The following is a 23,454-nucleotide window of genomic DNA, read 5'->3' on the forward strand; positions in this document are numbered from 1 at the left end:
TATTGCTATTTTGAGGTGTAGACAGTACTATAATGAATTTGCTTCTTAGTACACAGTTGCATACTGAGTTTGGCATATTTTTTCTGGACATTTTGGTAGGGAAAGGTAAAATAAAACCTGTAGGAAGTAGAAATGCCAAAGCACATTTCACATCAAAAAGTTTAGTCTTCAGCAAAATGATTCTCTTTTACATATTATAAGGTAAGCTTTTTTTTTTTTTTTTTTTTAAAGGCTTTAAAAATTAGGTAATTTAAACACCTGCTTGTGGCAATGACAGACTAGCTGGTGACGAACTTGCCCTCCTGCTCCATAGAAAACTGGATGATGTCTGTGGAACAAATATTTCCCATACATTGCACAGTAGGTAGTATGATGCTGTGATCCCTGAGAGAAAAAGATGAAGTACACATAAACTTGCCCCAACTTCTATTTGAAAGTAGTTTTCCAATCACAGTGCAAGCAGAGGAAATTAAGTCAAAGCACACATTTAATTGTTCAGTTGAGGAGACAGATAATGAGGACCAGGGATCCTAAAGTGGTTAAAATTTATGGATCAGACTACCAGGGCTGATCAGAGCTACAAAAAAATCTCCACAGCTCTACACTGATATTCCATGGTTTGGGGCTGAATACTAAATTGTACTTACCTGTGATAAAATTTGAGACCACCAACCTATAAACCTTGCATTCCCAGAACTCACACAGGCCTGAAATATATTTGAGTTCTCACCAGCTATTGATTGTTGATAGGTACGAATTCAGTAAAGACCCTAGAAGGATGATTCCTTAATAGTACAGCTAAATGAGACACAATCTAACAAACTTAAAAATCAGGGTTGAGGGGAACATAAGACAACAAAATCCACTCAACTAGTGAATGTTTAGCTAAATCACAAATTACTATGTGAAGAAGCAGGAAAATGCAACTCATATCCAGAAGTAAATTAATTAATTAGACCCATAAATGACAGAGATGATGGAATTAGCAGATAAGTATTGTAAAACACCAGTTCTAAAACTTTCAAGGATATAGAGGAAAAAGATGAAACAATCAGGAAAGATGGTAAATATAAGATAGAACCAAATGAAATTATTGCAGTTTGAGAATATATTATGAGATGGTCTTTTTAGTAGATTAGAAACTGCAAAAGAAAAGATATTTGAATTTGAAGATAGCAATGAAAATTATAGAACTGAAGGAAGGAAAGCGTATAGGGAAAAATGAATAGCCTAGGTAACTCATAAGATAGTATTAAAACAGATGAACAAATATGTTGTGGAAATTCTAAGGTAATGGGTGAAAACAAGGTAATCTATATTTCCCCCCCGCATTTGTACAAAACTATAAACTAGGAATCAAAGAAGTTTAAAGCCAGGCACAGTGGTACACTCCTTTATCCCAGCTTCTGGGAGGCTGAAACAGGAGGATCACAAGTTTGGGACCAAACCTGGGCAATCTCAAAACTAAAAGGGCCAGGGATGTAGCTTAGTGGCATTGGCCTAGCATGGCCCTAGGTTTAATCTTCAGTGAATGGTTAGGAGGGAGGAAAGAAAGGAAGAAGGGAAAACAAGTTCAGGTAAAAATATATACAAAAAAAATCAAACCAGGGAACATCATGATCAAATTGCAGAGAAGGGCAGGGGGCACAACACATAAGACTTGAGAACAAGGAATTTCTACTGTCTATCCTCATAAATACAGAAAGAAGACAATGAATTGATGCATGGGAGAAAATAACTTTCAATCTAGAATTCTATGTCCCGTGAAAATGTCTCTGAAAAATAGGATGAAGGAAAAATATTTTCACAGAAAAATTCCAGAGAATTTTTAAGGCAGGTAAGAAATTCATTGCCAGCAGATAGCTGTCCATTATAAGAAATGTTAAAGGATGTTCCTCAAACTGAAAGGCAATGATAGGAGATGGAAGTTTCAAGTCATAACAGAATAGAGAACATCAGAAACACTAATGCTAAATGTCTGGTTAAATACAAATTTTTATTTCTTACTATGCTAGGGTTGAACCCTGGTCCTTGCATATGCTAGGCAAGTGTTCTACCTACTGAGCCACATTGCTGGCCCTTTCGTTTTGTTTTCATATGAACTTAATGCTTGACTAGTTAGACCTCATCACACTGAAATCATACACAACTTTTTTTTTGTGTGTGTGTTGCTGGATATAAAACCTCGGGGTCTTGTGTAACTGCTCTACTACTAAGCCATATCCCAGCCTGTTTTTGTCTCTAAATTCTTTAAATACTGTTTTAAACAAACAAGAGTGATAATTTATTGTGGGACTTGTAACATGGGTAGAAGCAAAAATGTTTGGCAAGTAGAGTGCAAACACCAGGGGACATAGATAGGGATGAAATTATAGTCATTGCTATTGTCCATGGGGGATTGATTCTAGAACCTCCCACAGACATGAAAATCTTTGGATGGTCTTTGTGAAATACAGTGTTGTATCTGCATATAACCTACATGTTTTCTTCCTTAAACTTTAAGTGATTCCTACATTATGATACCTATTATTTAAGTGCAATGTCAATAGTTATGCTGTATTGCCTAGGGAATGACAAGGAAAAGAATTCATTATATGTTTGGTATAGATGCAAATTTTTTTTCCAAAATATTTTCAACCTCCAATTGATTGAATCCACATATGCAGAACTCTGGATATAGAGGACCAACTGTATATTGTAAAATCCTTATATCTTACATGAAGCAATATGTTATGTGAAGGTAATGACACCTCATGTGAAAGTGGACTGTGATTAAAGATTTGTACTGTTCTAAACCCTAGAGCAGTAACTTCAGAAATAAGATGCATATTTTGCCAACAGAAGAAATAAAATGGAATTCAAAATATACCCAATCAAAAAGAAAGAATGAGATTAGGAACAAAAATCAGATGCAATGGATACCTCACAAAATAGAGCTTATATATATACATAAAGCTAAAACTAAATCTTGTAGAAGAAATGTAGTGTATTCACAAATTGGGAGCAAGTAAAGATTTCTTAGGACACCAAAATATGGAAGATAATAGGAAAAAGATTATGAATTGGCCCTCAGAAACATTAAAAACGTTTATCAAAAAAGTCATTTAAGGTGCTAGGGTTACAGCTAAGTGATAGAGCACTTGCCTAGCATGTGTGAAGCACTGGGTTCAATCATGAGCACTATGTAAAAATAAATAAATAAAATAAAGGTACTGTGTCCAGCTATAACAAAGAAGTCATTTAAGAAATAAATCCGGACTGGTAGAAAATATTTGCAATTACTGTCCTAGGACTTGTATCCATGGTTTTATAAGTAACTCTTACAACAAGATGATAAATAACTCACTTTTAAAATGGCCAAAATATTTTAATGCACTTTACAATTGATGCACTAATAAGCATAAAAAAGTTCTTATCAGAGAAGTGCAAATTAATACTACAAGTAATACCCTTTGCCTACTAGAATAGCAAAAAAATTTTTAAATCACCACAGAGATGCAACAACAGGAATACAGCCAAACATTGCTTTAGGGAATATAAAATAATATGATTTTGAAAAAGTTTCATAGTTTCTTTTAAGGTAAAACTTATATATGCTAATAACCCAGAAATTATACCCCTATTTACTGAAAATAGACTTGTATGTGCATGTTCATAGGGCTTTATTTATAACAACCCCCAATTACAAACAACCCAAACAACCACCAACAGCATTGCAGTTTGCAGTGCAGTACTATTCAGCTGTAAAAAAGAGCCAATGACAGACACATTCGGACTGGATTAATCATAAAATCTTGCCGGGTGAAAGAAGCCTGACACAAAATATATACTTTGCAAGTCCATTTAATGGAATTCAGAAACATGCAAACTAGTCTCTAGTATCAAAGAAGTCTAGTTGTCTGAGCCTGGGTGTGGAGTTGGGAAGCTAATTACAAAGGAACAGAAGGAAACATTTTGATATAATAGAAATATTCTGTATCTTCTTCCCAATGAGGTGGTAGTTACCAGGGTGTGTACATATTGTATTCAAATTTAAAATGGGGTGCATTTTACTGTATATAAAAGTGTACTTGTGTGAAATTGACTCTTAAAGTGAAAGCATACACTCTTCTCCCTAGTGCCCAAAAGTTATATATTTCAAAAGTAGGATGATTTCAAACATGATGAATTTGCTACAGTAGACCATAATTGAAAAATCAGCGAAAGTGACTACTTTGATTTTTAAAGTTCTGCATTTGGTTGTTTTCCTATTTAAAGAGAAGTTTTTTATGTGATTTTTTTTTTACTTTTTACTTTTAAATTTTAATTTGCTATATATGACAGCAGAATGCATTATAATTCATATTGCACATATAGAGCACAATTTTTCATATCTCTGGTTGTACACAAAGTAGAGTCACACCATTTGTGAGTATAAAATCATGACATTTGCAGGTAAATGGATGGATGGAGAATATAATGCTAAGTAAAGTTAGCCAGTCTCCGCAAAATGCAATCTCTTTTATCAAAACCAATCGAAATAGTGAAAATAAATGGAGTTGGAGAATATAATGCTAAGTGAGTTAGCCAGTCCTAAAAAACCAAATACCAAATGTTTTCTCTGATTTAAAGATCATGCTTCATAATGTGGTTAGGGTGGGGGTATGGGAGAATTAGATGAACTCTAGATAGGGCAAAGGGGAGGGAGGAATGGGGAGGTGGTATGGGGGTAGTAAAGAGAAATTCTTGTTAGATGAAAGGTAATATCAGTGATCAGGTTGTTTTCTTGTTCTTGGTTTGTGTACTTAACATGAAGTGTTAAGTCCATGAGATGTATCATTCCTTTACTATAAATGGAGGCATGGTGTTGTAGTACCATGTATGAGCTTCAGAGGAGCAGATATATCATGTCACATATTTGAACCTATTTCTTCTATAAAACATCAGTAACAGCATTTCACAGGCTGTTTTAAGGATCCAATAAAATTAACTAAAAAATCCACATGTGGATGCTGATTTTACTCCTCCTCCCCTTGGTACCAACCCTGGCAATTAAGGACTAGATATAGAGAGCGTGGGTCACTTTCCTCCCCAAGGTTCCTGGTGATAAGTTCTGGGCTTCTTTCAGAAGATTCCTGTATAATTAATCTTACTGAGATACTTCAGTATTTTATTTCAATAATTTAAAAGAAACTTACCATAACTATCACAAAAGTAATCTTGGGTTTTATGCATGATAGGCAAGTGCTTTACTACTGAGCTACATTCCAGCCCCTTACATCAACAGAAATTTAAAATATTCTAAACCATGTACAACGCGTCTGTCAGGATACATTTCAAAAGGATATTTAAATATAAAAAATGAACCATGAAAATCTTTCTAACTATGATTCAAAATCCAGAAGTCATAAAAGCAAAGATTAATAAGACAAATGACAAACTGGGAATAAGTATTTGTCATTTTTATCTCAAAGGGCTAATCTTCATAATATTTTAAGAGCTCCTTTGAAAGGAGGAAAGAGATCATCAACCCAGTAGACAGAGGGCAGAAGACATGCAAAGAGAGATCATAGAAAAGGAATTCTATATATGGCTTTTAAACACATGAAGAGATTCAGCATCATTCATAATAAGACAAAAGCAAATGAAGACACAAAGGTACCATTTTTTACAATCTGGCTGGCAAAAATTTAATAATTTTTGGTATTATGAAAGTAATGGTAATGAAAGTAATACTCAAAATAATTAAAATCATGACATTACTACCTACTGACTTAATTTCTCATAAAATAGTGAAGACTTAGACAAAAACCAAGCAAGTAAAAAGATCATAATCCATGGCCTCAAGCAAGGCTGACTACATGATTTATACCCTAAATAATCAGAGAATTTTGTATAGGCAGATAAGTTTGGGGAAAACTTCAGGGAGAGATCAATGTATAAACCATGGATCCTGGTTTATGGTCAGAGGGATAGAAATCTCCTTAAATTTTTGGCATGTTGCCTTATTAGTATGTGGAATGTTTTTGTTTTGGTTATAATAGTGCCCCTTATTTATTCATACCTATCACATATTTTTTAAACTCAGGAACAAGCATTTTGAGCAATTATGGAAATTTAAACACAAAAAAATCCTCACTTTATGTCTTTTCCCAATTTAATACTTGAGAATGTTGGTTATGTATGGCTTTTCCAACTTCACTATTTTGTTTTCATTTTATACTCATTTTTCTTCTTAATGTTAATGTTTCTCTGTACTTGTCTATTTTATTGAATTGGTAGGAACTAACCTTGCTTATTGGCCCTAGGATTTGTAACTAGTTTCATTAATAAAAAAGTGATCTTAGACTCTGATTTTTTTTTTATCATTTTGATGTATATATTTCCAATCTGGCTTTTGTACACATAGATACACTTGGGTTTTCTCTGATATTCTTTTAGTAAACATATCCACTTTTACAAAATAGATTTAACATTTTAGTGCTAAATGTGAAGTGCTGCATGCAAATTATTAAAGGTTTCTGGGCAAATACTCATATCTGATACATGCCATTTCAGAATCAGAATCTCTTAAAAGTAAAATTAAAATTTCATGCTTGCGTAATTTTTTTTCAAAAATATGATTCATCATTCTAAAAAATGCAGTCTCTTTTATCAAAACCAATTGAAATAGTGAAAATAAATTCCTTCTCAATAGATCATTTTCTGGTGAATGATTAAACTTTCTTGGGTAACAAAAACTATAAAATAACAGCTTGGCAAAGGCAATTTTAAAGACTGTTTCTAGAGAGTAATTTTTTAAGTTTAAATTGAACAGATAATAGTAAATGGTAGGCAAATATCTCATTGTAGAAGGCATTTTTTAAAGTAATGTATTTTGTTCTAACTATATTGATCATCATTGAATAAAAATTCAAACTTATTTAATACCAGTTAATACCCAGAACATATGAGAGAGTTTTTTCATTTAGTAGAAGGTCACCATCATTCATTTTACAACTGATGATTTTATAATAGGTCCTTCTGGTTCTTGATGGTCATTATCAAAGTATAATGCATTGAAGATATGGCCTGTACAAAAGCAGAACAGGGATCTTAATTAGAATTCTGACAAGCCCACTCCAATAAAATGATGAGATTATTTGTAATTGATGTCACAATCAATTACCATTTAGTTCATCATGAGCATTCTAATAGGTCTGGCCTTGGTATTGGCCCCAGGATGTTGCTGAGTGAGTGGCTGCCCTGCTTATGCTGTTATTGAGACAGGAGGGCACATTTTCAGTCAGTATCCTAATGACCTCTTTTGAAGTCTATTAAATTAATGACCCTGTCACAGTTTTGATCTCTTGTAACCTCAGTTTGGGGTTTGTATAACAAATTACTGTTTGAGAACAGTATGATTATAAAAAAGACAGGTCTTTTAAAAAACTGGAACATTTGGTATTTATTTTATTGTGTAGGAAATAGAAGCAAAAATGCAACTTAGGATTTGTATGTATTTTAAAAGAAACTTTAGGATATTTCTCCCTATTCCAAGTGACATACTTCTTAATGATAGTACCTGAATTAGATTTTATTGTTTCTCAAGGGGCTGCTGCTCTTATTCTGTCATTCTAGGTGCCAACAGGTCATGTTTGGTTAGAAGGTGATAATTTACAGAATTCTACAGATTCCAGGTATTATGGACCTATTCCATATGGACTTATAAGAGGACGAATCTTCTTTAAGGTACAGTTTTGTGCTTAAAATGTTTACTGTATTCTCTAAACTGTATTCTCTGCATTTCCCCAAAATGAACCTTTGAAATCTTCAAGATGTCAGTGGATTTAACTGTTGCGGTAACTACATTTTATAACACGTTGGCTTTTACTTAGTACCACTATATGAAACATTCTCATCTCCCCTTGCTTAGTCTCACAAAATAGGTATTAAGAATGATTTTTCAATAATAATAAAATCAAAACTCACTGATGTAGCAAAAGAACCCTTTCATTTGAATTCTCTCTTATACATTCTGGGCATATTTTAATAAGCATTTGCGGGAGAGCAGTCTAGGTTCACAATACCTTGCTTTTTAGGTATTGTGAAATACAGTTACACTACTTAAATACAGTGAATCATGGACAGTTTATTGTGGTTGAAGCAAATATACAACTCGTAGGGAAGATTATTTTTTTTTATTTTTCTGGATCCTTTTAATCATAAGCAATAATAAGAAAATAATAAGAAAAACACATGAGTATCTGGGGCAACTGGATAATTCCCATAATTCTTTACAATTATTATATTCAAGTACATAAAACTTAAAAACTTTAGGTTCAAGATGTAACAGACATATATATTCATAAATACACACAGAGAATTTTTTGTATATTTGAATGTTCCAAACTCAACATTTAAATACATACAAGTGATTTTCTAAGTCTTACCCTTTTTTAAAATTTTTCTTAATTTTGTAATTTGTTCTAATTCGTTATACAGTCTTATTCTGATGCAGAAATTTTATTCTTGACTGATAAGTAAGGATAAGCATTTAACTATTTAGCATAGAGAAAATGGATGAAAAGGAGAAGGGAATAATGATTATATAATATCACTTTTACTAATTTTCTTCAATCACATTTTGATTTTACAGATCTGGCCTCTGAGTGATTTTGGATTTCTACGAGACAGCCCAAATGGCCACAGATTTTCTGATAATTAGCAAGCATTTATTCTTTTGACTTGATTATTGTTTCCTGTTCAAGTGAATTTATTACTGCAGTTGAAACCATGTACTTAACCAATAAACTATTTGCTGTTCAGTTTTAGTTATTTGTTAAATGTAAAGAAAAGCAATCCATTCTGCAAACTCTTGTTCAAAGTATTTGTGTAAAAATAAGTATAACCCAAGATCAGTGTTTCATCTAAATTTTATGTTATATATAAAATATTTGCAGGGGGACCTGAATGACTATACCTCACTTGCAAATTTTTTGTCTTATATAAGTAAAGTGAAAATAATCTACTCTTCTTGAAAGTGCCTTATACTTCAGCTATAGTAAGTAAGTCAGAATAGTAACTATTCTTATTTATAAGTTCAATCTGCAACATCAGGAGTTCATTCTAAGTAAAAAGCTTCTAAGTTATATGCTTGACTCACTCCTTTGAAGTTAAGTAAAAAAGTTTCAGTGATCCCATAAGAGATTCTGTCAAGTTCTTTAAATGATTTCTGATTTAGACTGTACAAGAATATTAAATGTATAGAAAAATACATCTTTAAGAATATGACATTTACAGGCTATTGTAGGCAATAATACTTTATAAAGTCCATCATACCAGCAATAAAATGGTTCTTATTCACAAATATGGCAATTAACACCAAACCTTAACACCTTGAAATAAAAAGGAAAGGGATGTACCAATTTCAGACTATTTTTTAAAGCTTCCATATTCTAAATTATACTTAAAAGTTGAAGACGGTGAGGTTCATAAATTTCAGAACTAGAAGGCCAGGACTGGAGCCAAGTCTTAATTCCAAATCTATTTTTCTAGTTGTCACTTCACATTTTTTATTCTTCGTATTCAGCCTTCGTTATGGGAGAACTGGGATCACATATTGTTCACAGAGATTCTAATTTAATTATAATGACACTAGAATTTGAGGTAGGTATAAAATAGGCCTATAACTGTAACCTGTTGGGAACATTATCAGTTAGACACTTTATAAATATAAAGGAATATGATGATAACATTTCCCAATAAGAGACATATTTATGTTAAGAAAAAGAATTCTTATGTTTTATCAAGGAGAAAACAAAGGTTTTAAGATGGGAATCCATAAAATATAACTCAAGTCCTTTTTATGGCAATGTAAATGTAGTTTATAAGTACATATAAATAACTACATTAATCTTTTTAAATGTAGGTGATCTCTGCTTGATAATCTTATCATTTCTTTGCAAATAATAGGGAAGAAAAAAAATCCATTTCCTTAATGCTCGAATGGCCTCTCATCATCATGTCTGAATATACACTTGAAGTATTCCAATAGTAGTCAACAATTTTAGCTATAATGAAGTAGTTCTATAATTAGTGAACATGTATCACAAGAAATCAGGTTAACTTCTTCTGCTTCATCTTTGGAAACACTGTATTTTCCACCACATCGGCAACTCAGAAAAAAAGAATGATCATCTGTGAAGAAAAAAAAAAAAAACTTCAAATGCTTACAAGCAACTACTTTTCTTATAACTTTTAAAAATGCAGAGTTTATTCCATAGAAATCGCAAAACAAACAAACAAAAACCCTCAATAATGATAAAATGTATTTAAAGGAGAATTGGAAAACATTTCTTGCAAGGAACAGTGTTTCTAAAAATTACCAAAGCATCTATCTGTAGATGAGAGAAGTATTAAAGCTATGAATCAACAGTCCAATGATTTTGGGGGAGGGGGATGCTTAGAAGCAACTTGTGAAATGTTTTATTAAGAATCATAAAAATTTTATATTCTCTAAAATATATTTTCTAAAATATTACACTGAAAGAGAAAGGAGCATGATATTTTGTCTAGAGTCTATCCTTTTAGAAATGACTGATACATCCTTTCTGGTACCACATGATTTCAATATATATAAACACCATAGTTTTTTGCAGTTTCCCCCACCCGATTATGGGGAATGTATGTGTACCTGATTGTTTGGTGTTTACAAATGATATATGAACCAACAGGAAACTGTCTGAAGTGAGATGCCCTAAGGAGGCAATGGTTTCCTCATAATGGTAGAAATTTTAAGTATGTCCTCTCTCTGGAAAGTTTAATTACTAGTGTCCTTGGACTGAAAGAATTTCTGATTCCTCTGGTCTTCCATTTTTATTATCTCTGGGAAGTAACTATCAAAGAAAAACAACGTATTAATCACAGTATCTATTTTACCAATATCATAATTTTTTATTAGAGACAAAGGAGTTCTCAAAGGATTCATGATTTCCTATGATCAAATATTGTCATTCAGTTTTCAAACTTGATTAATATTTATAACTCATGGAGTATGAAAAAAAGAGAAATTAAACTGAATGTATTTGCTCTATATCAAATCCAATCTTTAAAAAATTAGCAATAAGGGGCTGGTGTTATGGCTTAGTGGTAGAATGCTACCCTAGTACATGTGAAGCTTATAAATAAGCTGAGGTTCAATCCTCAGCACCACATAAAAATAAAATAAAGGTATTGTGTCCATATGTAACTAAAAAAAAATTGAAAAAAAATGAGCAATAAGCCAACTTATATGCTTATCAGTAAGAAAAACATGAATATACTATCAATCCTGTTTTTTATTCTTCCCCACAATGCCTTTCTTCTCCACAAAGACTAATTTAATTTTGATTTCAGAAATTCGTCTTCCCTATCTAAGCAATATACAAATATACATGTACTACAGCATGTTTTCAAAGTGAATGGTTTTGTTGTTAAAATATCTAAAAATATACGTATTCCAACCATTCATTGATTTTAAGCTAAATCTCCCCCTCTTTTGTTTTTTTACCACCTCAGTGAACACTAAGAGACAATCTGAGGTGACACGTGCTTGGTAAATGACACAGAGGACAGCATGAGCTACTGTGGAGTTTTGTCATAGATATTTCCAAATGTTAGTGCTCACTAAAAATTAAGTTTATTGAAATTTCTTACTACCATCAAGTTCTGAAACAAGGTGCTATTTTCAAAGAAATCATAATTTTAAATATAGTGAATGAAGATCAACAATATGATCAAGTTACACTAGACTAATTTGTAAGGGGAAGGTTAGCGTCAATCTCTCAAATGTTCCAGGAATATATGCCTTTTAAACATAAGAAAATGCACTACTTCATACTGTTCTTTGATCCAGCAGCAGATACTTTGGCTATACCCATCATGTAGGGTTTCATCAGCTTTTCTCCATTTCTGGATCTTTTCCTTCCAAGGCCATTCTGAAAACAATCCTGAAGGAATCTAAAAAATTTTTTACTTGCCCAAATGATCACAGTTTTTATTTAACTTAATATGCTAAGACAACTCTTATTCATTTTTAAATAGTCCTGCAAGAATAATGGCTTCATGCAGCTGTTGTTCAGTATTTCCTCTCAGGAGGACAAGGATTATCTCCAGCTTTACAAAGATAAAAATTCTTAAATAAGCAAAGCTGTTCTATATATTTAAGATTTAATTGTATCTGTTTAATACTGATTCACTGGCTGTGGATGGGATTCATCCCTGTCTTCTTTACAATGGTTTACTTTGGAGAGTTCCAGGGACAATAACATTTCTGATAAGCCTTGATGATTTCATTTTCTTCAATATCCGGGTAGATTCATTTGTATGAAAAAGTCCATGTAGTAAAAAAAATTATACTAAACAAAGGTACTTGAATCACCAATCTAAATTTTTAATTTAAAATTAAATTGTACTATTAACAAATATTTCAAAGGTAAATAAAAGAAGAAAAACTATAACAAGCTTGCTTTATTTTTGCATCATTAGGAATCATTAGTAAATAAAGTATATTAGACTTATCAATGAAAACAAGAATTAATTTGTTTAATAATAGATTAAACAGATACATATATGCTGATGGATAGGAGGCAAATTATATCTTAAAAAAATATATTTACAGCAGTTTGGGAGGCTGAGGGAGGAGGATTGTGAGTTCAAAGCCAGCCTCAGCAATGGTGAAGCACTAAGGAACTCAGTGAGACCCTGTCTCTAAATAAAATACAAAATAGGGCTGGGGATGGGGCTCAGGGGTCGAGTGGCCCTGAGTTCACTCCCTGGTACAAACAACAACAAAAAATACACATTTATTTGAGCAGGTCTCCCTAATAAAGACATGTTCTAGTTTGTCCTTCCATAAAATGGCAATGAAAAGCCTGTCACTGTTGTATTATTTTCACAGCGGTAGCCCTTCCTGTTTATTCTAACTAGACTATTGCTAATATTTGGGAACCTCAATTACAAAAAATCTGAAGCTTTCAATTATTTACTGAAAATTAGAATTTTGAATCTGTAATTTAATTTTAGTGGTTGAGTGCAGAATGGTCAAATAGGTAAAAACATGACTACCCTTCTAAGCCAATATGGCTTGTGACCCATTTCTTTAGAGCATAAATAAAGAATCTGCCATTGGAAAAGGATGGCTCTGCTTATCTTTTACCATTCACACTCATTAGAACATTTTTAGAATCCTTTAGGTAATTTGCACCCCAAGCTGAATAATAGTTATAGGTTAAGAATATACAAAATTCTAGTAAACTATAAGATTTTCTTCAATTGCCCAGAGAAATATCAAAGTATGATACTCATGGATTATGTCTGGAAAGGGTTTTCATAATGTAATGATGTCTACCCAGAGTTTTTCAGGGAACATCAAAAGAATGCAGAAATTAAAATTTTAATGATACAAAAGGGGAAAAGACATGAACTCATGATAGGTCAAGGACAGTGACTGATTTTTCTTATTAAGAGACAATCAAAAATTTATGGTGGGGACAGGAAAAGCCTCCATGGAAAGCCCTCTCCTGAGAGTTTAGGATTCCATATAGGGAGAAAATGAACAAAAATTCTAATAGAAATTCATCTCAATTGCCACCATAAAGAGAAATAGAAAAAAATCACCCCCTTTGACTTTAATAAAGTCCTTATTACAGAGAGTAATACAAAAATCAAAGTAGTACAAAACAAATGGAAAATAAACCCTTATGTACCTAACATCTAATTAAAGTAGAAAAATAACATCAATAAGTGAAGTTTAGAATTAAACAAAAACAGGCCAAACAAATCACAAATACATGTAAAACCAAACTATTATTTACAATTTCCAAACATCCTATGAGGTTTTACTTTCTTTCAAAAAATTCCTAATATTTTTCTTCACTGTAGATTAGTCCAAAAGAAAAAAAAAATTCCAACCTTCATTCCAAGACATTTCTTCAAGATATACTTGAGCATCTACTGGGCCCAAATTTCTTAGCTCATCTTCTGTAAGATATAAAATAAGATACTTAATTTTGATATTTTACCTATGAAGAATGAGATGGCAACTCCAGCATAGTCATTACAATTCCTAGTTATCTATTATTTAAAACCTCAGTCTACTGCCTTTTTAAATATTTATTTTTTAGTTTTAGGTGGACACAATATCTTTATTTTATATTTATGTGGTGCTGAGGATCAAACCCAGTGCTTCATGCATGCTAGGCAAGTGCTCTACCATTGAGCTACAACCTCAGCCCAGTCTACTACTTTTGAAAGCAATGTTAAGACTACCTGACTTTAGCTGACTAAAAAATTCTATGTAAGATGCCATTCCATATAAACTTTAAGTCAAAATTTATCCCATTTAATACACACAAAATCATGAAGGCAGTTTATAATCAGTACCCTCTATTTTGTGAGACTTAAAAACTTTTTGTCAGATAAATTATATCTGGCTAAGAAAGCAATGTATAGATGTTATTTTACCAACTTTCTAACTTTGGGTATATCAGTTTTTTCATCACTACAACAGAAATACTCTCTCATTTGTTTATTTTAGGAGGATTGCTATGCACTGAATTCCCTATTCGCCAACCCCCCACCCAAATTCATATGTTGAAGCCCTAAGCCCAATATGACAATTTAAGGAAGTGAATAAAGTTTAAAGAAGGTCATGAGGGTGAGATCCTAATTCAATAGGATTTGTGGCTTCATAAGATGAGCACGAGATCATTCTGTATGTCCATCTACCCATGTACAGGAGAAAGGCCATATGAGGACAACAAGGAGGCTGTATGCAAGCCAGGAAGAGGGCCCTCATTAGGAACTGAACTGGCCAACACCTTGATCTTGGATTCCCAGTTTCCAGAAGTGTCAAAAATTCTGTTTAAGCCACCCAGTCTATGTTACTTTGTTATGGCAGTTCAAGCAGACTAATGAGTATTCTTCCAATCAAAAATGATACAATGTTTTAAAGAAAAAAGCTCTACCAAAATGTAAAGGGCTATTAGTCATCTGACTGAAACAGGATAATAAGTAATTTACAGAAAGAATTACTTTAATACAGCAGTAGCCCCACAACCCAGCTATTCTGTGTTGATGTTCCACTGCTGTTTTCTTTGCTGAAGTTTTCTCTTACCAATGGAAGATCCAAGGGAGCATGGAACACACCTAAATAAATAAGAACATGGTCTAGGTAGTACAGGAATGTACTTTCTTAACTAAAACAAGTGTATTTTGGGACAAAGAAAGCAACTATAGATAGGAAACACGTGTCTTTGTGTTTAAAGACACGTTATATTTCCTGTATGCTTGTACTGTTCTTCTAGAAGTCAATGCTAAAAAAAAAAAAAAAAAAAAAAGAACCTAAAATCCACCCCGCACTCCAGTGAAATTTTCTTTAGCTGTCTCACTAGTCTCTTGTTCACTTGCTGAGAATGCCTCCCTTTGTTCTGTTGTGTGAATGCCTGCAATTTAATTATATTTAATAACTGCCTGTTCAAATTTATTGGTGAGTTACACAATTTTAAAATAGATGAAAAGATTATACAATATTTTGAACTTGCCATGGTTTTCTATTAAGGTATATTAAATATTATACCACTTCATATTTATTGGGTACCCAAAGTCCCAAAACTGTCCTTAAAACACAAAGATACAGACTCTTTCTAATGGTCAAGATAGTTCCTCCATATCTGTAAAGAGCTTATGCAGAATGTGTCAGTGTGTGAAGTAATTTCCAAACAAAACAAAATTAATTTCTACATTTTATATAAAGTTCCCTTGGCTATGTCCAAAAGTCTAGTGATGGGGAAATATAATCTTATATTTTAATTTCTTACTGGAAAGACCAAGGTGATTTGCTAGAACAGCGAAAATAAACAATCTTAAGATTTTAGGGATGGGAATAATTGCCACTTAAAAGACATCCCCTTTAGGGGAAAAACAGGTGTTGTTAACTTATCACTAAGTTGTTTATACTCTAGAGTATCTTATAGACATGCAATTTTGAAATCAAATAAAGCAAAGATGGAAAAGGCAGAAATAATGACGATGAATCAGCTTTCTCACTTTAACCTATCTTGGACACCTGTAATATATAACTGCATAAAAGACAACCCATTCATATATATCCATTATGCCGTTTTTATTTAAAAATAACAAATAAGAAATAACTTGCAAATATAACTGCCAAGAAAGTCAGCATCCTATTGTTCTGCTTCTCTACTAGGAAGCTATTGTTATTCTCACCTAGTTACTATTTCATGTGCAACCCTTTCTATTATTCCACCCACTCAAAAAAACCGCTTTTACATTTTTATTATCTTTATCTCTTTGCACAGAAACTTCAGAGTAGCTACCCATTTCTTGGTTGAAAGATTAGCATAGACCATCTCTCACTGTAAAAGGGAAAACAACACAAAATGGTTAGTCCCTTGCCAGGAGTCAGAAAATGAATATATTCAAATATTCTTGTTCTATAGCTGCTAAATATCTCTATATTGAACGGATTATTCAATATTATGTACACATAGTCTCAAGTTTCTGTGGAGATTCTGGTTTTAGAAATCAGTATCTGACATAAAAGAGAACACTTGTGATTACTCTACATTATACGAAATGTAAGGGGCAAAAGTTCCCTACGGTATAGGGGCAGAGGAGAGAGTGATGACTGGAAGAAGTCACAAGGGGACTTCTGGCTAAATGGGTGTGCTGACTGTGAAAATCTATCAAGCTAAGATTTCTGCACTTCCCTATATGTATTATACTTGAGGAAAAAAATTTAAAGGTAGTGTATTGAGACTCTAATGGTTACATTTTTTAATAGACATAAGGAAAGAAAAATTAAAGAAGTGTCTCATAGGAAAGTTGTATTCTTTGAAAGGATAGTAATCTAACTTCTGAAGAGGCTGGGGATGATTAACTCAGAGGAAAATTGGATCTCAGGAGAACCTTATAATGAGCACACGGGGTACATACAAGTAAAAGGTGACTCTAAATGTGGGCGGCGGGGGGTGACCAAGATCTTTTGTTGAGAGGCAGGTGTCCAAGTAGGGGGCAACAGCAAATTCCATCCCCCCACCCCAACCCCCACTACAATTACAAGGAACAAACAAATGTGTTTTTTTTTCCCTCTTTAAACAATAATCTCTGCTTGTCCACCATTGTAGTTATAATTAAAAAACTTAATTCTTCCCTATCCACTAAATTAATTCACAGGAACCCTATTTTGATAATTGTCTACTAATTAGGCACAGCACCTTCAAAACAGATTAGGTTTTTGTTTGTTTGTTTTTTGTTTTGGTAGTATTACATATTATAAAGATTTTGCTCACTACAATGAAATATTCTAACAAGTATCTACAAATTTAAGTCCTATCTCAAGATTGTCCTGTTAACATGACTAAAAATACTGAGAAAATAAACTGCCTTAGTGATTTAACTAAAGGACTAGATCCAAGATCTGAATCTAGGATTTTTACTATAGAATGATAATAACTATTAAAAATAAAGATAAAGACAAAAGAAAAGAAAAACCCACAGCCATTTAGAAAGAAAAGCATTGCCTGGCATTTGGTGTACTCAGTCTTGAGTCTAATGACACTACACATGCTTTGATTCTTTAGAAGCAAATGGGTTCAATTTTTTTCTAAGTTTTCTGGGGACATTAAGATCTGTTCACACCCTGTGCTGTGCTCACAAGCTTCGTCAAATAAGGAGGCAAGAAAAACTTCTAAATTTATTTTACAAATAGAAAGCAGTGTATTATAGTTAGAGAGGTTCCTGAGGAATATAATGATAAAATCAAATAATTTATGTGGTTACTTGAAAAAGAATCTTTCAACCTTTAGAAGTATAGGCCCTTCTGACCTTGTGTTCTATTGGATTTGTCTGACAACAAGAGGTGAAAGAATTCTGTGGCTCTATTGTCTCAACAGTGGGATCTAAGAAAACACTGGCAGGGCTCATCAGAGAGGTTTATGAGCCTGCAATTCAAAGAGATTAAAAGGAAAATCTATGGAGATTCTTTCACACTGAAGAATAACATTAAATAACTATTAGCAGCTTGGTTCAGTAAAGCTTACTAGAGCTCTCGCTGGGTCATTCACAACTTTCTAAAAGAGGAAAGGTTTTTTTCAGCTCCATTTGGGAATCAATAAATATTTTTTATTTTTTACAAGACAATGGAATTCCAGTCTTTTTTAACTTCCTCTTAATAAAATTTCAAAAACAATTCTTTAATTTGTAAATAATTACACTTCCAGTCTGAATAAAGTTTCTCTAACTGTAGCTACAATTTTTTTAAAAAGTAAAAATAAAAAATAACAGCAACAAAAAGCTATAGAGGAAAGGAATTTATTCATTATGGCTGAGGTATTTTAAAGTCCCATTCAATTGTACACTGGCTAAAAGATCAAGTCCATCTGCAGCTCTGTCCATATTATTCATGCATGGCAATGTCACGTTATTCAAGTGATCATGAAATACTCTCACTTAACAATTAGTCCACCATTTTTATTTTTATGCCATTTCAAAAGCTTAGTCCAAATTTAAAGACGTGTGTGAGCTTGTGTATATGTGTGTGAGTTAAAGCAAGCAGCAGTGTTTTCTTTTAGGTCTAACTCAGTATCTTCTTGTCTTGTAATTTTAAACAGCCATTTCATTCTTACAAATAATTTCACTATACAGAAACTTTTCATATAGTAAATAAGTTGAAGATAATCAATGTGTCTTCATAATGTCTCTTGGAAAGTCTCTTATGAGAAAGAATCAGGCAACATTTGAGAATTGTTTGTTAAGTCATATAATCCTACAGTCTTTTCTCAGATAAAATTAAGGTCACAACTGCAAGGCTTTCCACACTGAAGAAAAATTACAAACTTGGATATTCATTATGAATTTAAAAAATTGCAGGACTTACTACTAAATGGAAACCCAATGTTCAAGAAGGTCCCCAATGAAAAACCCAGAAACTGAATTCCTTCTGTTTCAACTACCAAACAAGAACAGCAGCAGATGTAGGCCTGGCCTTTTGTTCTGATTCTCAAAAATGTCTCATCCCTGACTTTTGGGAACTGAAATAGCAGACTATACACACACAATCTGTACAAAACTTGGAAGCCTAGTAAACTGATTTAAGAGTCAGAGAAAATGGCTTGGAATTCTCCCCTATCAATTACTAGCTGTGTGACCTTAGTCAAATTACTTAACCTCTTGGAGTCTTTAACTCTTTCTCTGGAAAGTAGTTATTAATACCTTCCTCACATGAATATTTAGACAATGTTTAAAAGACAATTACCACACTTTTAGTGCTCAATAAATGACAGATTTTTAAGCTATTATTGTTTCATGATGTTTGTGTTGAACCATTTAGTCTAGACCATAGAAAATGAAGAACCAATCAATTAGTAGTAGGGGGAAAAGCCTCGGTGTAGTTCCACAGTATAGGAAGAAGGCAGCAACTCTTGACCTTGTCTGGATTTGTAACACTGCTATGAAGGTTGACATACTTGACTATTGTCAGTCCATTAACTCTGATCTAAGCCATAGTCTATATAACTTTTTTAGTCCCTCCAAAATATCAAACACAGAACCAAAAGGTAGGTACCACAGGGGGAAAAACATCAAAAATAATTAATTTTGTGGATTAAATTCAGAAGGTAGAAATGATAATGGATTAAAATATCAGGAAAGACTCTGGAGGGAGGGTGGGGTGGGGAAAATGGGAGGGCTTGAGATAAATTTTGAACAAAGAATATTCTACAAGAGTAGGAAAGTGTTCTGAATAATGAAAAACAATATGAGTAGATCTGAGAGCCTCTACATGGACCAGAGATGATTTTCTTTAGGCTGTAGCAGATGATTAAGTTGGAAAAAGTAATAAGGACAAACTTAAAGGTTTTGTCCCATGAAAATTCTAGGTAAATGGGCAAATGCAATGGGAGACAGAGGGGGGAGTTATAATTTTCTTAAATAGAAGAGAGAAAAAAGAAAGCTAGATCAATCAAAATGTAAAGGACTATGGGAGAAGAAGAGAATGGAAGAAGAGAATGGAAGAGCAATGAGCAGCTACGGAAATACTCAAGTTATGTGTTATAATCTGGGGATGGACTACTGGGGCAGCTGTGTGAATAAAATCATATAGGGGAAAAACATTGAAAAAAGCAAAAATGTCAACTTACATTTCTTATTCATTGGTTGTAAACAGAGCAAAGTTTAAGTAATCAGAGTACAATATGAAACCAAGGTTTCATGTCTGAGGGGGAAAAAAGGCAAGGAGAATGGGTCCCCTTTTGGTTTTGGACCCACTGATTTAAACTGGGCCAAGTAGCCAAGGAGAAGGGGAGAGGTTAAAGTCAGAAATAAAAACTTCCTAAAATCTTATATTTCTTTACTATTAAGTCAGATCCCCAAATTGTATTTAAATGTACCAGAATTACAACTAGAATCTTGTCCATAGTATTCTTAGCCACATTTTTATTCAAAAATGATGAAAAATGATCTTAAGATACATTTTCATTGCAAAAGCCGTTATTTCCACTCAAATAAATGTGAGATAATATGAGTAGTAACCTTCTTTTGACAAATAAGATGAGGCAGTGGGACCCTCACAGAAAGTTATATCTGTACACTCTTCTTCCTCTCAAGATAATGCCAGTCCCCAACTGTCTAGATGGATTTTCTGCATCATTTCACATACTTACTTTTCCCAGAAACAGTCACCAAAAAGAAAAAAAAATACCCTCTGATGTTTATCTTCAAGTTTTTACCTGAAGCTAATTTTTACAGCCAATTTTGAAATTCCTAAAATCAAATGGAAATAATAATAAGACCATAAATGGAAACCATAATCTAATTAATTCAAGTATTTTGTAAGGGTCAATTTTAGGACATATTTTACACAACTATTTATTGGTCTTAAGATATTACTCCTAACAGTTAACCCAAATCCATATTATCTAAAAGTATCTACATTTACAAGTAAGTTTTTTTGGAGTTATACTAACACCCTTTTTATAAGAACTCTTCATTTTAATTTCAAGAAATTACATGCTGACTTAAGTTATCTGACACATAAATGTTGGTGGAATTTTAAGATACTATTCTTGACTTATTCCAAGATTTCCTCATCTTCCGTTCTCAAATTTTTATCCTAATAAAGGGATGCAGCAAATTGTATAAAACAACATCAGAAATGATCTACTGTATCTAGCTAAGAAGAGGAGCTGATTACCTATGAAGAAAGGCACACTGGCTTTATAAGTTCCAGCCATATTGCTCTTTGAGCCAGGCTGATTTGGTTATTTAAGTACTTAGCCAATTGGTGGAATGGGAAGCACCACATCACCAAAATAACTCACTAATAGAAAACCAAGATATATCAGTATAAAATACTATATGCTAGATCAGGAAGGATCTCAAACACAACCCACTCATTAAGCATTGTTTAATCTAATTAACTGCATTTAAAGGTTTGTTTCTCTTCAGGGTATGTAACTTAACTCATAAACTATGTCATCTGCAGGGCCACCGAGGCATCAGAAATCTGGGACTGCACATTACAAAGCTACTGAATCACAATCCCTATTTTTTTCCCCATGATATACTTCTGATGTGCTTTTTAATGTGTTTAATATATGAGAAAACTCTCCACAAATTTATAAAGGCACCAAAATCTATTCAACAGACATTATTCAAGTGAACACTTAAAAAATCCTGAAAAGGTTTTCCAAAATGCTCATCTGCTTGAAATGCAAAGCCTAGTCCTGAATAATATGCTTTTCAGGGGAATGCTGGAAGCTGTCTTTGGAAGCATCCTTACAAACAATACGGTAAATATGCCAACTGGAACTAATTGATTAAATTCACTAGTTAACATTGCCTTCAAAATGTATAATCTCTTGGAACTGAATATTACTCATCCTTTTCTTAATACTTGATTTTCTTCAGCCTGGCAAACATTGCCCCAAGATGTCAACTAAGAATATAAAAGTAGAAATGAGGGAGAAAAAAATATGTATTTTACTTTAAGTTATCAGCCCTAGATTATTACTTTTTCTTTAATAGAAATAATCCATTGACAGTTTCTTTTGAGAAGCAAAGAAATATGGACATCAAGGACTCCTTTAAATCATCTTCTAGGCAATTATATGGCTGTGGGCAATATTGATGAGGTTTTCCTTAAAACAAGGCACCAAGTCTGAGCTGTGAAATATGAAAAAGCACTCAACATCAGCCAATAAAGTATCTCCCACCTTCTTCCCAATATTATAGAGCTCATATTTATTTCATATTGCAAGTTAAAAGCAGGCAGGAAACAAACATATTTAAAGCACCCCCTATGAAAGTTATTTACGATGAACTAACACCACATGGAAAAAGAGTTCTGTATAACAAAGCTATTTCTATGTCCCCAGGGGGTGACCCAGAAAAAAGAGTGCTTTGACCTGGTTATAACAGTTCTCTCTCTCTTGGTAACCTATCCTGGTCTTTAACAAATTATCACTCTCAAAGGTTTCCCTTCTATCAAATCTAAATCCTCACTGTTGAGAAGTTCAAGTTCATTTCCTTTTTTGAGGAGCCAATTTTTTAAAACAGTTGAAAAGAAAAAAAAATCATTGGTATTCAAGAGAACAATATGAAAACAGGTTTACTATAAGATTTTTGAAAAATAGTTCTGGTATGATAAGTTTAAAAACAGAAAGTTATATTTAAATAAGAGGCTTTTATCTCAACAGTAAGCCAATCTCCATCTAAAACTGAAACACAGAATTCACTATTTGGAGTCCACAGTAAAGAAATACATATTTAATACTAGATTCAGGTATTAAAATGTCACGAAAATTGTATTTCTACTGTTCTTTTAGAATAGCTCACTTCTTCTGTTCTTTTAAAACAGTTCTTTAAGAACAGTAATCACCCACTTGAAAAACTTCAAAACAAATTGACATTTTATAAGTTCCAGGTTAGGTATATGGATCAGGGTCAATTCTTACTGTATATGGTTTTGTCTAAACCTCAGTGTAATTTCATCAATAACCTATAAGAGTCCCCAGTGACATAGGAGACCACAGGTGCTTCCATTAAAGCCTAAAGAAAACTTTGCTAGACCAAGGTAGCACATACTTGTAGTCACTTGTAGTGACTCAAGAGGCTGAGGCAGGAGGATTTTAAGTTCAAAGTCAAACTTAGAAACTTGTCAAGATTCTAGTGAGATCCTGTCTCAAAATAAAAAGATTTAAATATAAAAAAAAAAAAGAAAAAGAAAAAGAAAAAAGGATTGGGGATGTAGCTCAGTGGTTAAACACCCCTGAGTTCAGTAGTTCAATCTCCAGTACCAAACAAAACCAAAAATAAACACTTTGTTTAAAACCAGCTTGCTTGGTAGCACATGCCTGTAATCCCAGCAATTTGTGGGGCTGAGGCAGGCGGATCACAAGTTTGAGGGCTGCCTGGGCAATGTAGTGAAGACTGAGG

General features: G+C 33.0%; 2 protein-coding genes across 13 annotated transcripts in view; one reads left to right on the top strand and one right to left on the bottom strand.

Annotated features, from left to right (window-relative positions):
• Immp1l (inner mitochondrial membrane peptidase subunit 1) overlaps positions 1 to 8,786 on the top strand; it is a 73,177-nt gene extending 64,391 nt beyond the window's left edge. For all 11 annotated transcript variants that reach the window (XM_013359627.4, XM_040284570.2, XM_013359630.4 and 8 more), the window contains 2 exons: positions 7,600 to 7,710; positions 8,618 to 8,786. In XM_013359627.4, coding sequence (XP_013215081.1) covers positions 7,600 to 7,710; positions 8,618 to 8,686 — 180 coding nt within the window. In that variant the 3' untranslated portion in view covers positions 8,687 to 8,786. The remainder of the gene's footprint in view (positions 1 to 7,599; positions 7,711 to 8,617) is intronic.
• Dnajc24 (DnaJ heat shock protein family (Hsp40) member C24) overlaps positions 8,091 to 23,454 on the bottom strand; it is a 51,669-nt gene continuing 36,305 nt past the window's right edge. The window contains exons 4-5 of one of the 2 annotated variants that reach the window (XM_005327453.5): positions 13,912 to 13,980; positions 8,091 to 10,158 (exon numbers count right to left, since the gene is read on the bottom strand). In XM_005327453.5, the coding sequence (XP_005327510.1) occupies positions 10,028 to 10,158; positions 13,912 to 13,980 (200 nt within the window). In that variant the 3' untranslated portion in view covers positions 8,091 to 10,027. The remainder of the gene's footprint in view (positions 10,159 to 13,911; positions 13,981 to 23,454) is intronic. The other variant, XM_021727833.3, reaches the window with a different exon arrangement.

Source organism: Ictidomys tridecemlineatus, chromosome 4 (genome assembly GCF_052094955.1).
Source record: "Ictidomys tridecemlineatus isolate mIctTri1 chromosome 4, mIctTri1.hap1, whole genome shotgun sequence".
Taxonomy (NCBI): domain Eukaryota; kingdom Metazoa; phylum Chordata; class Mammalia; order Rodentia; family Sciuridae; genus Ictidomys; species Ictidomys tridecemlineatus.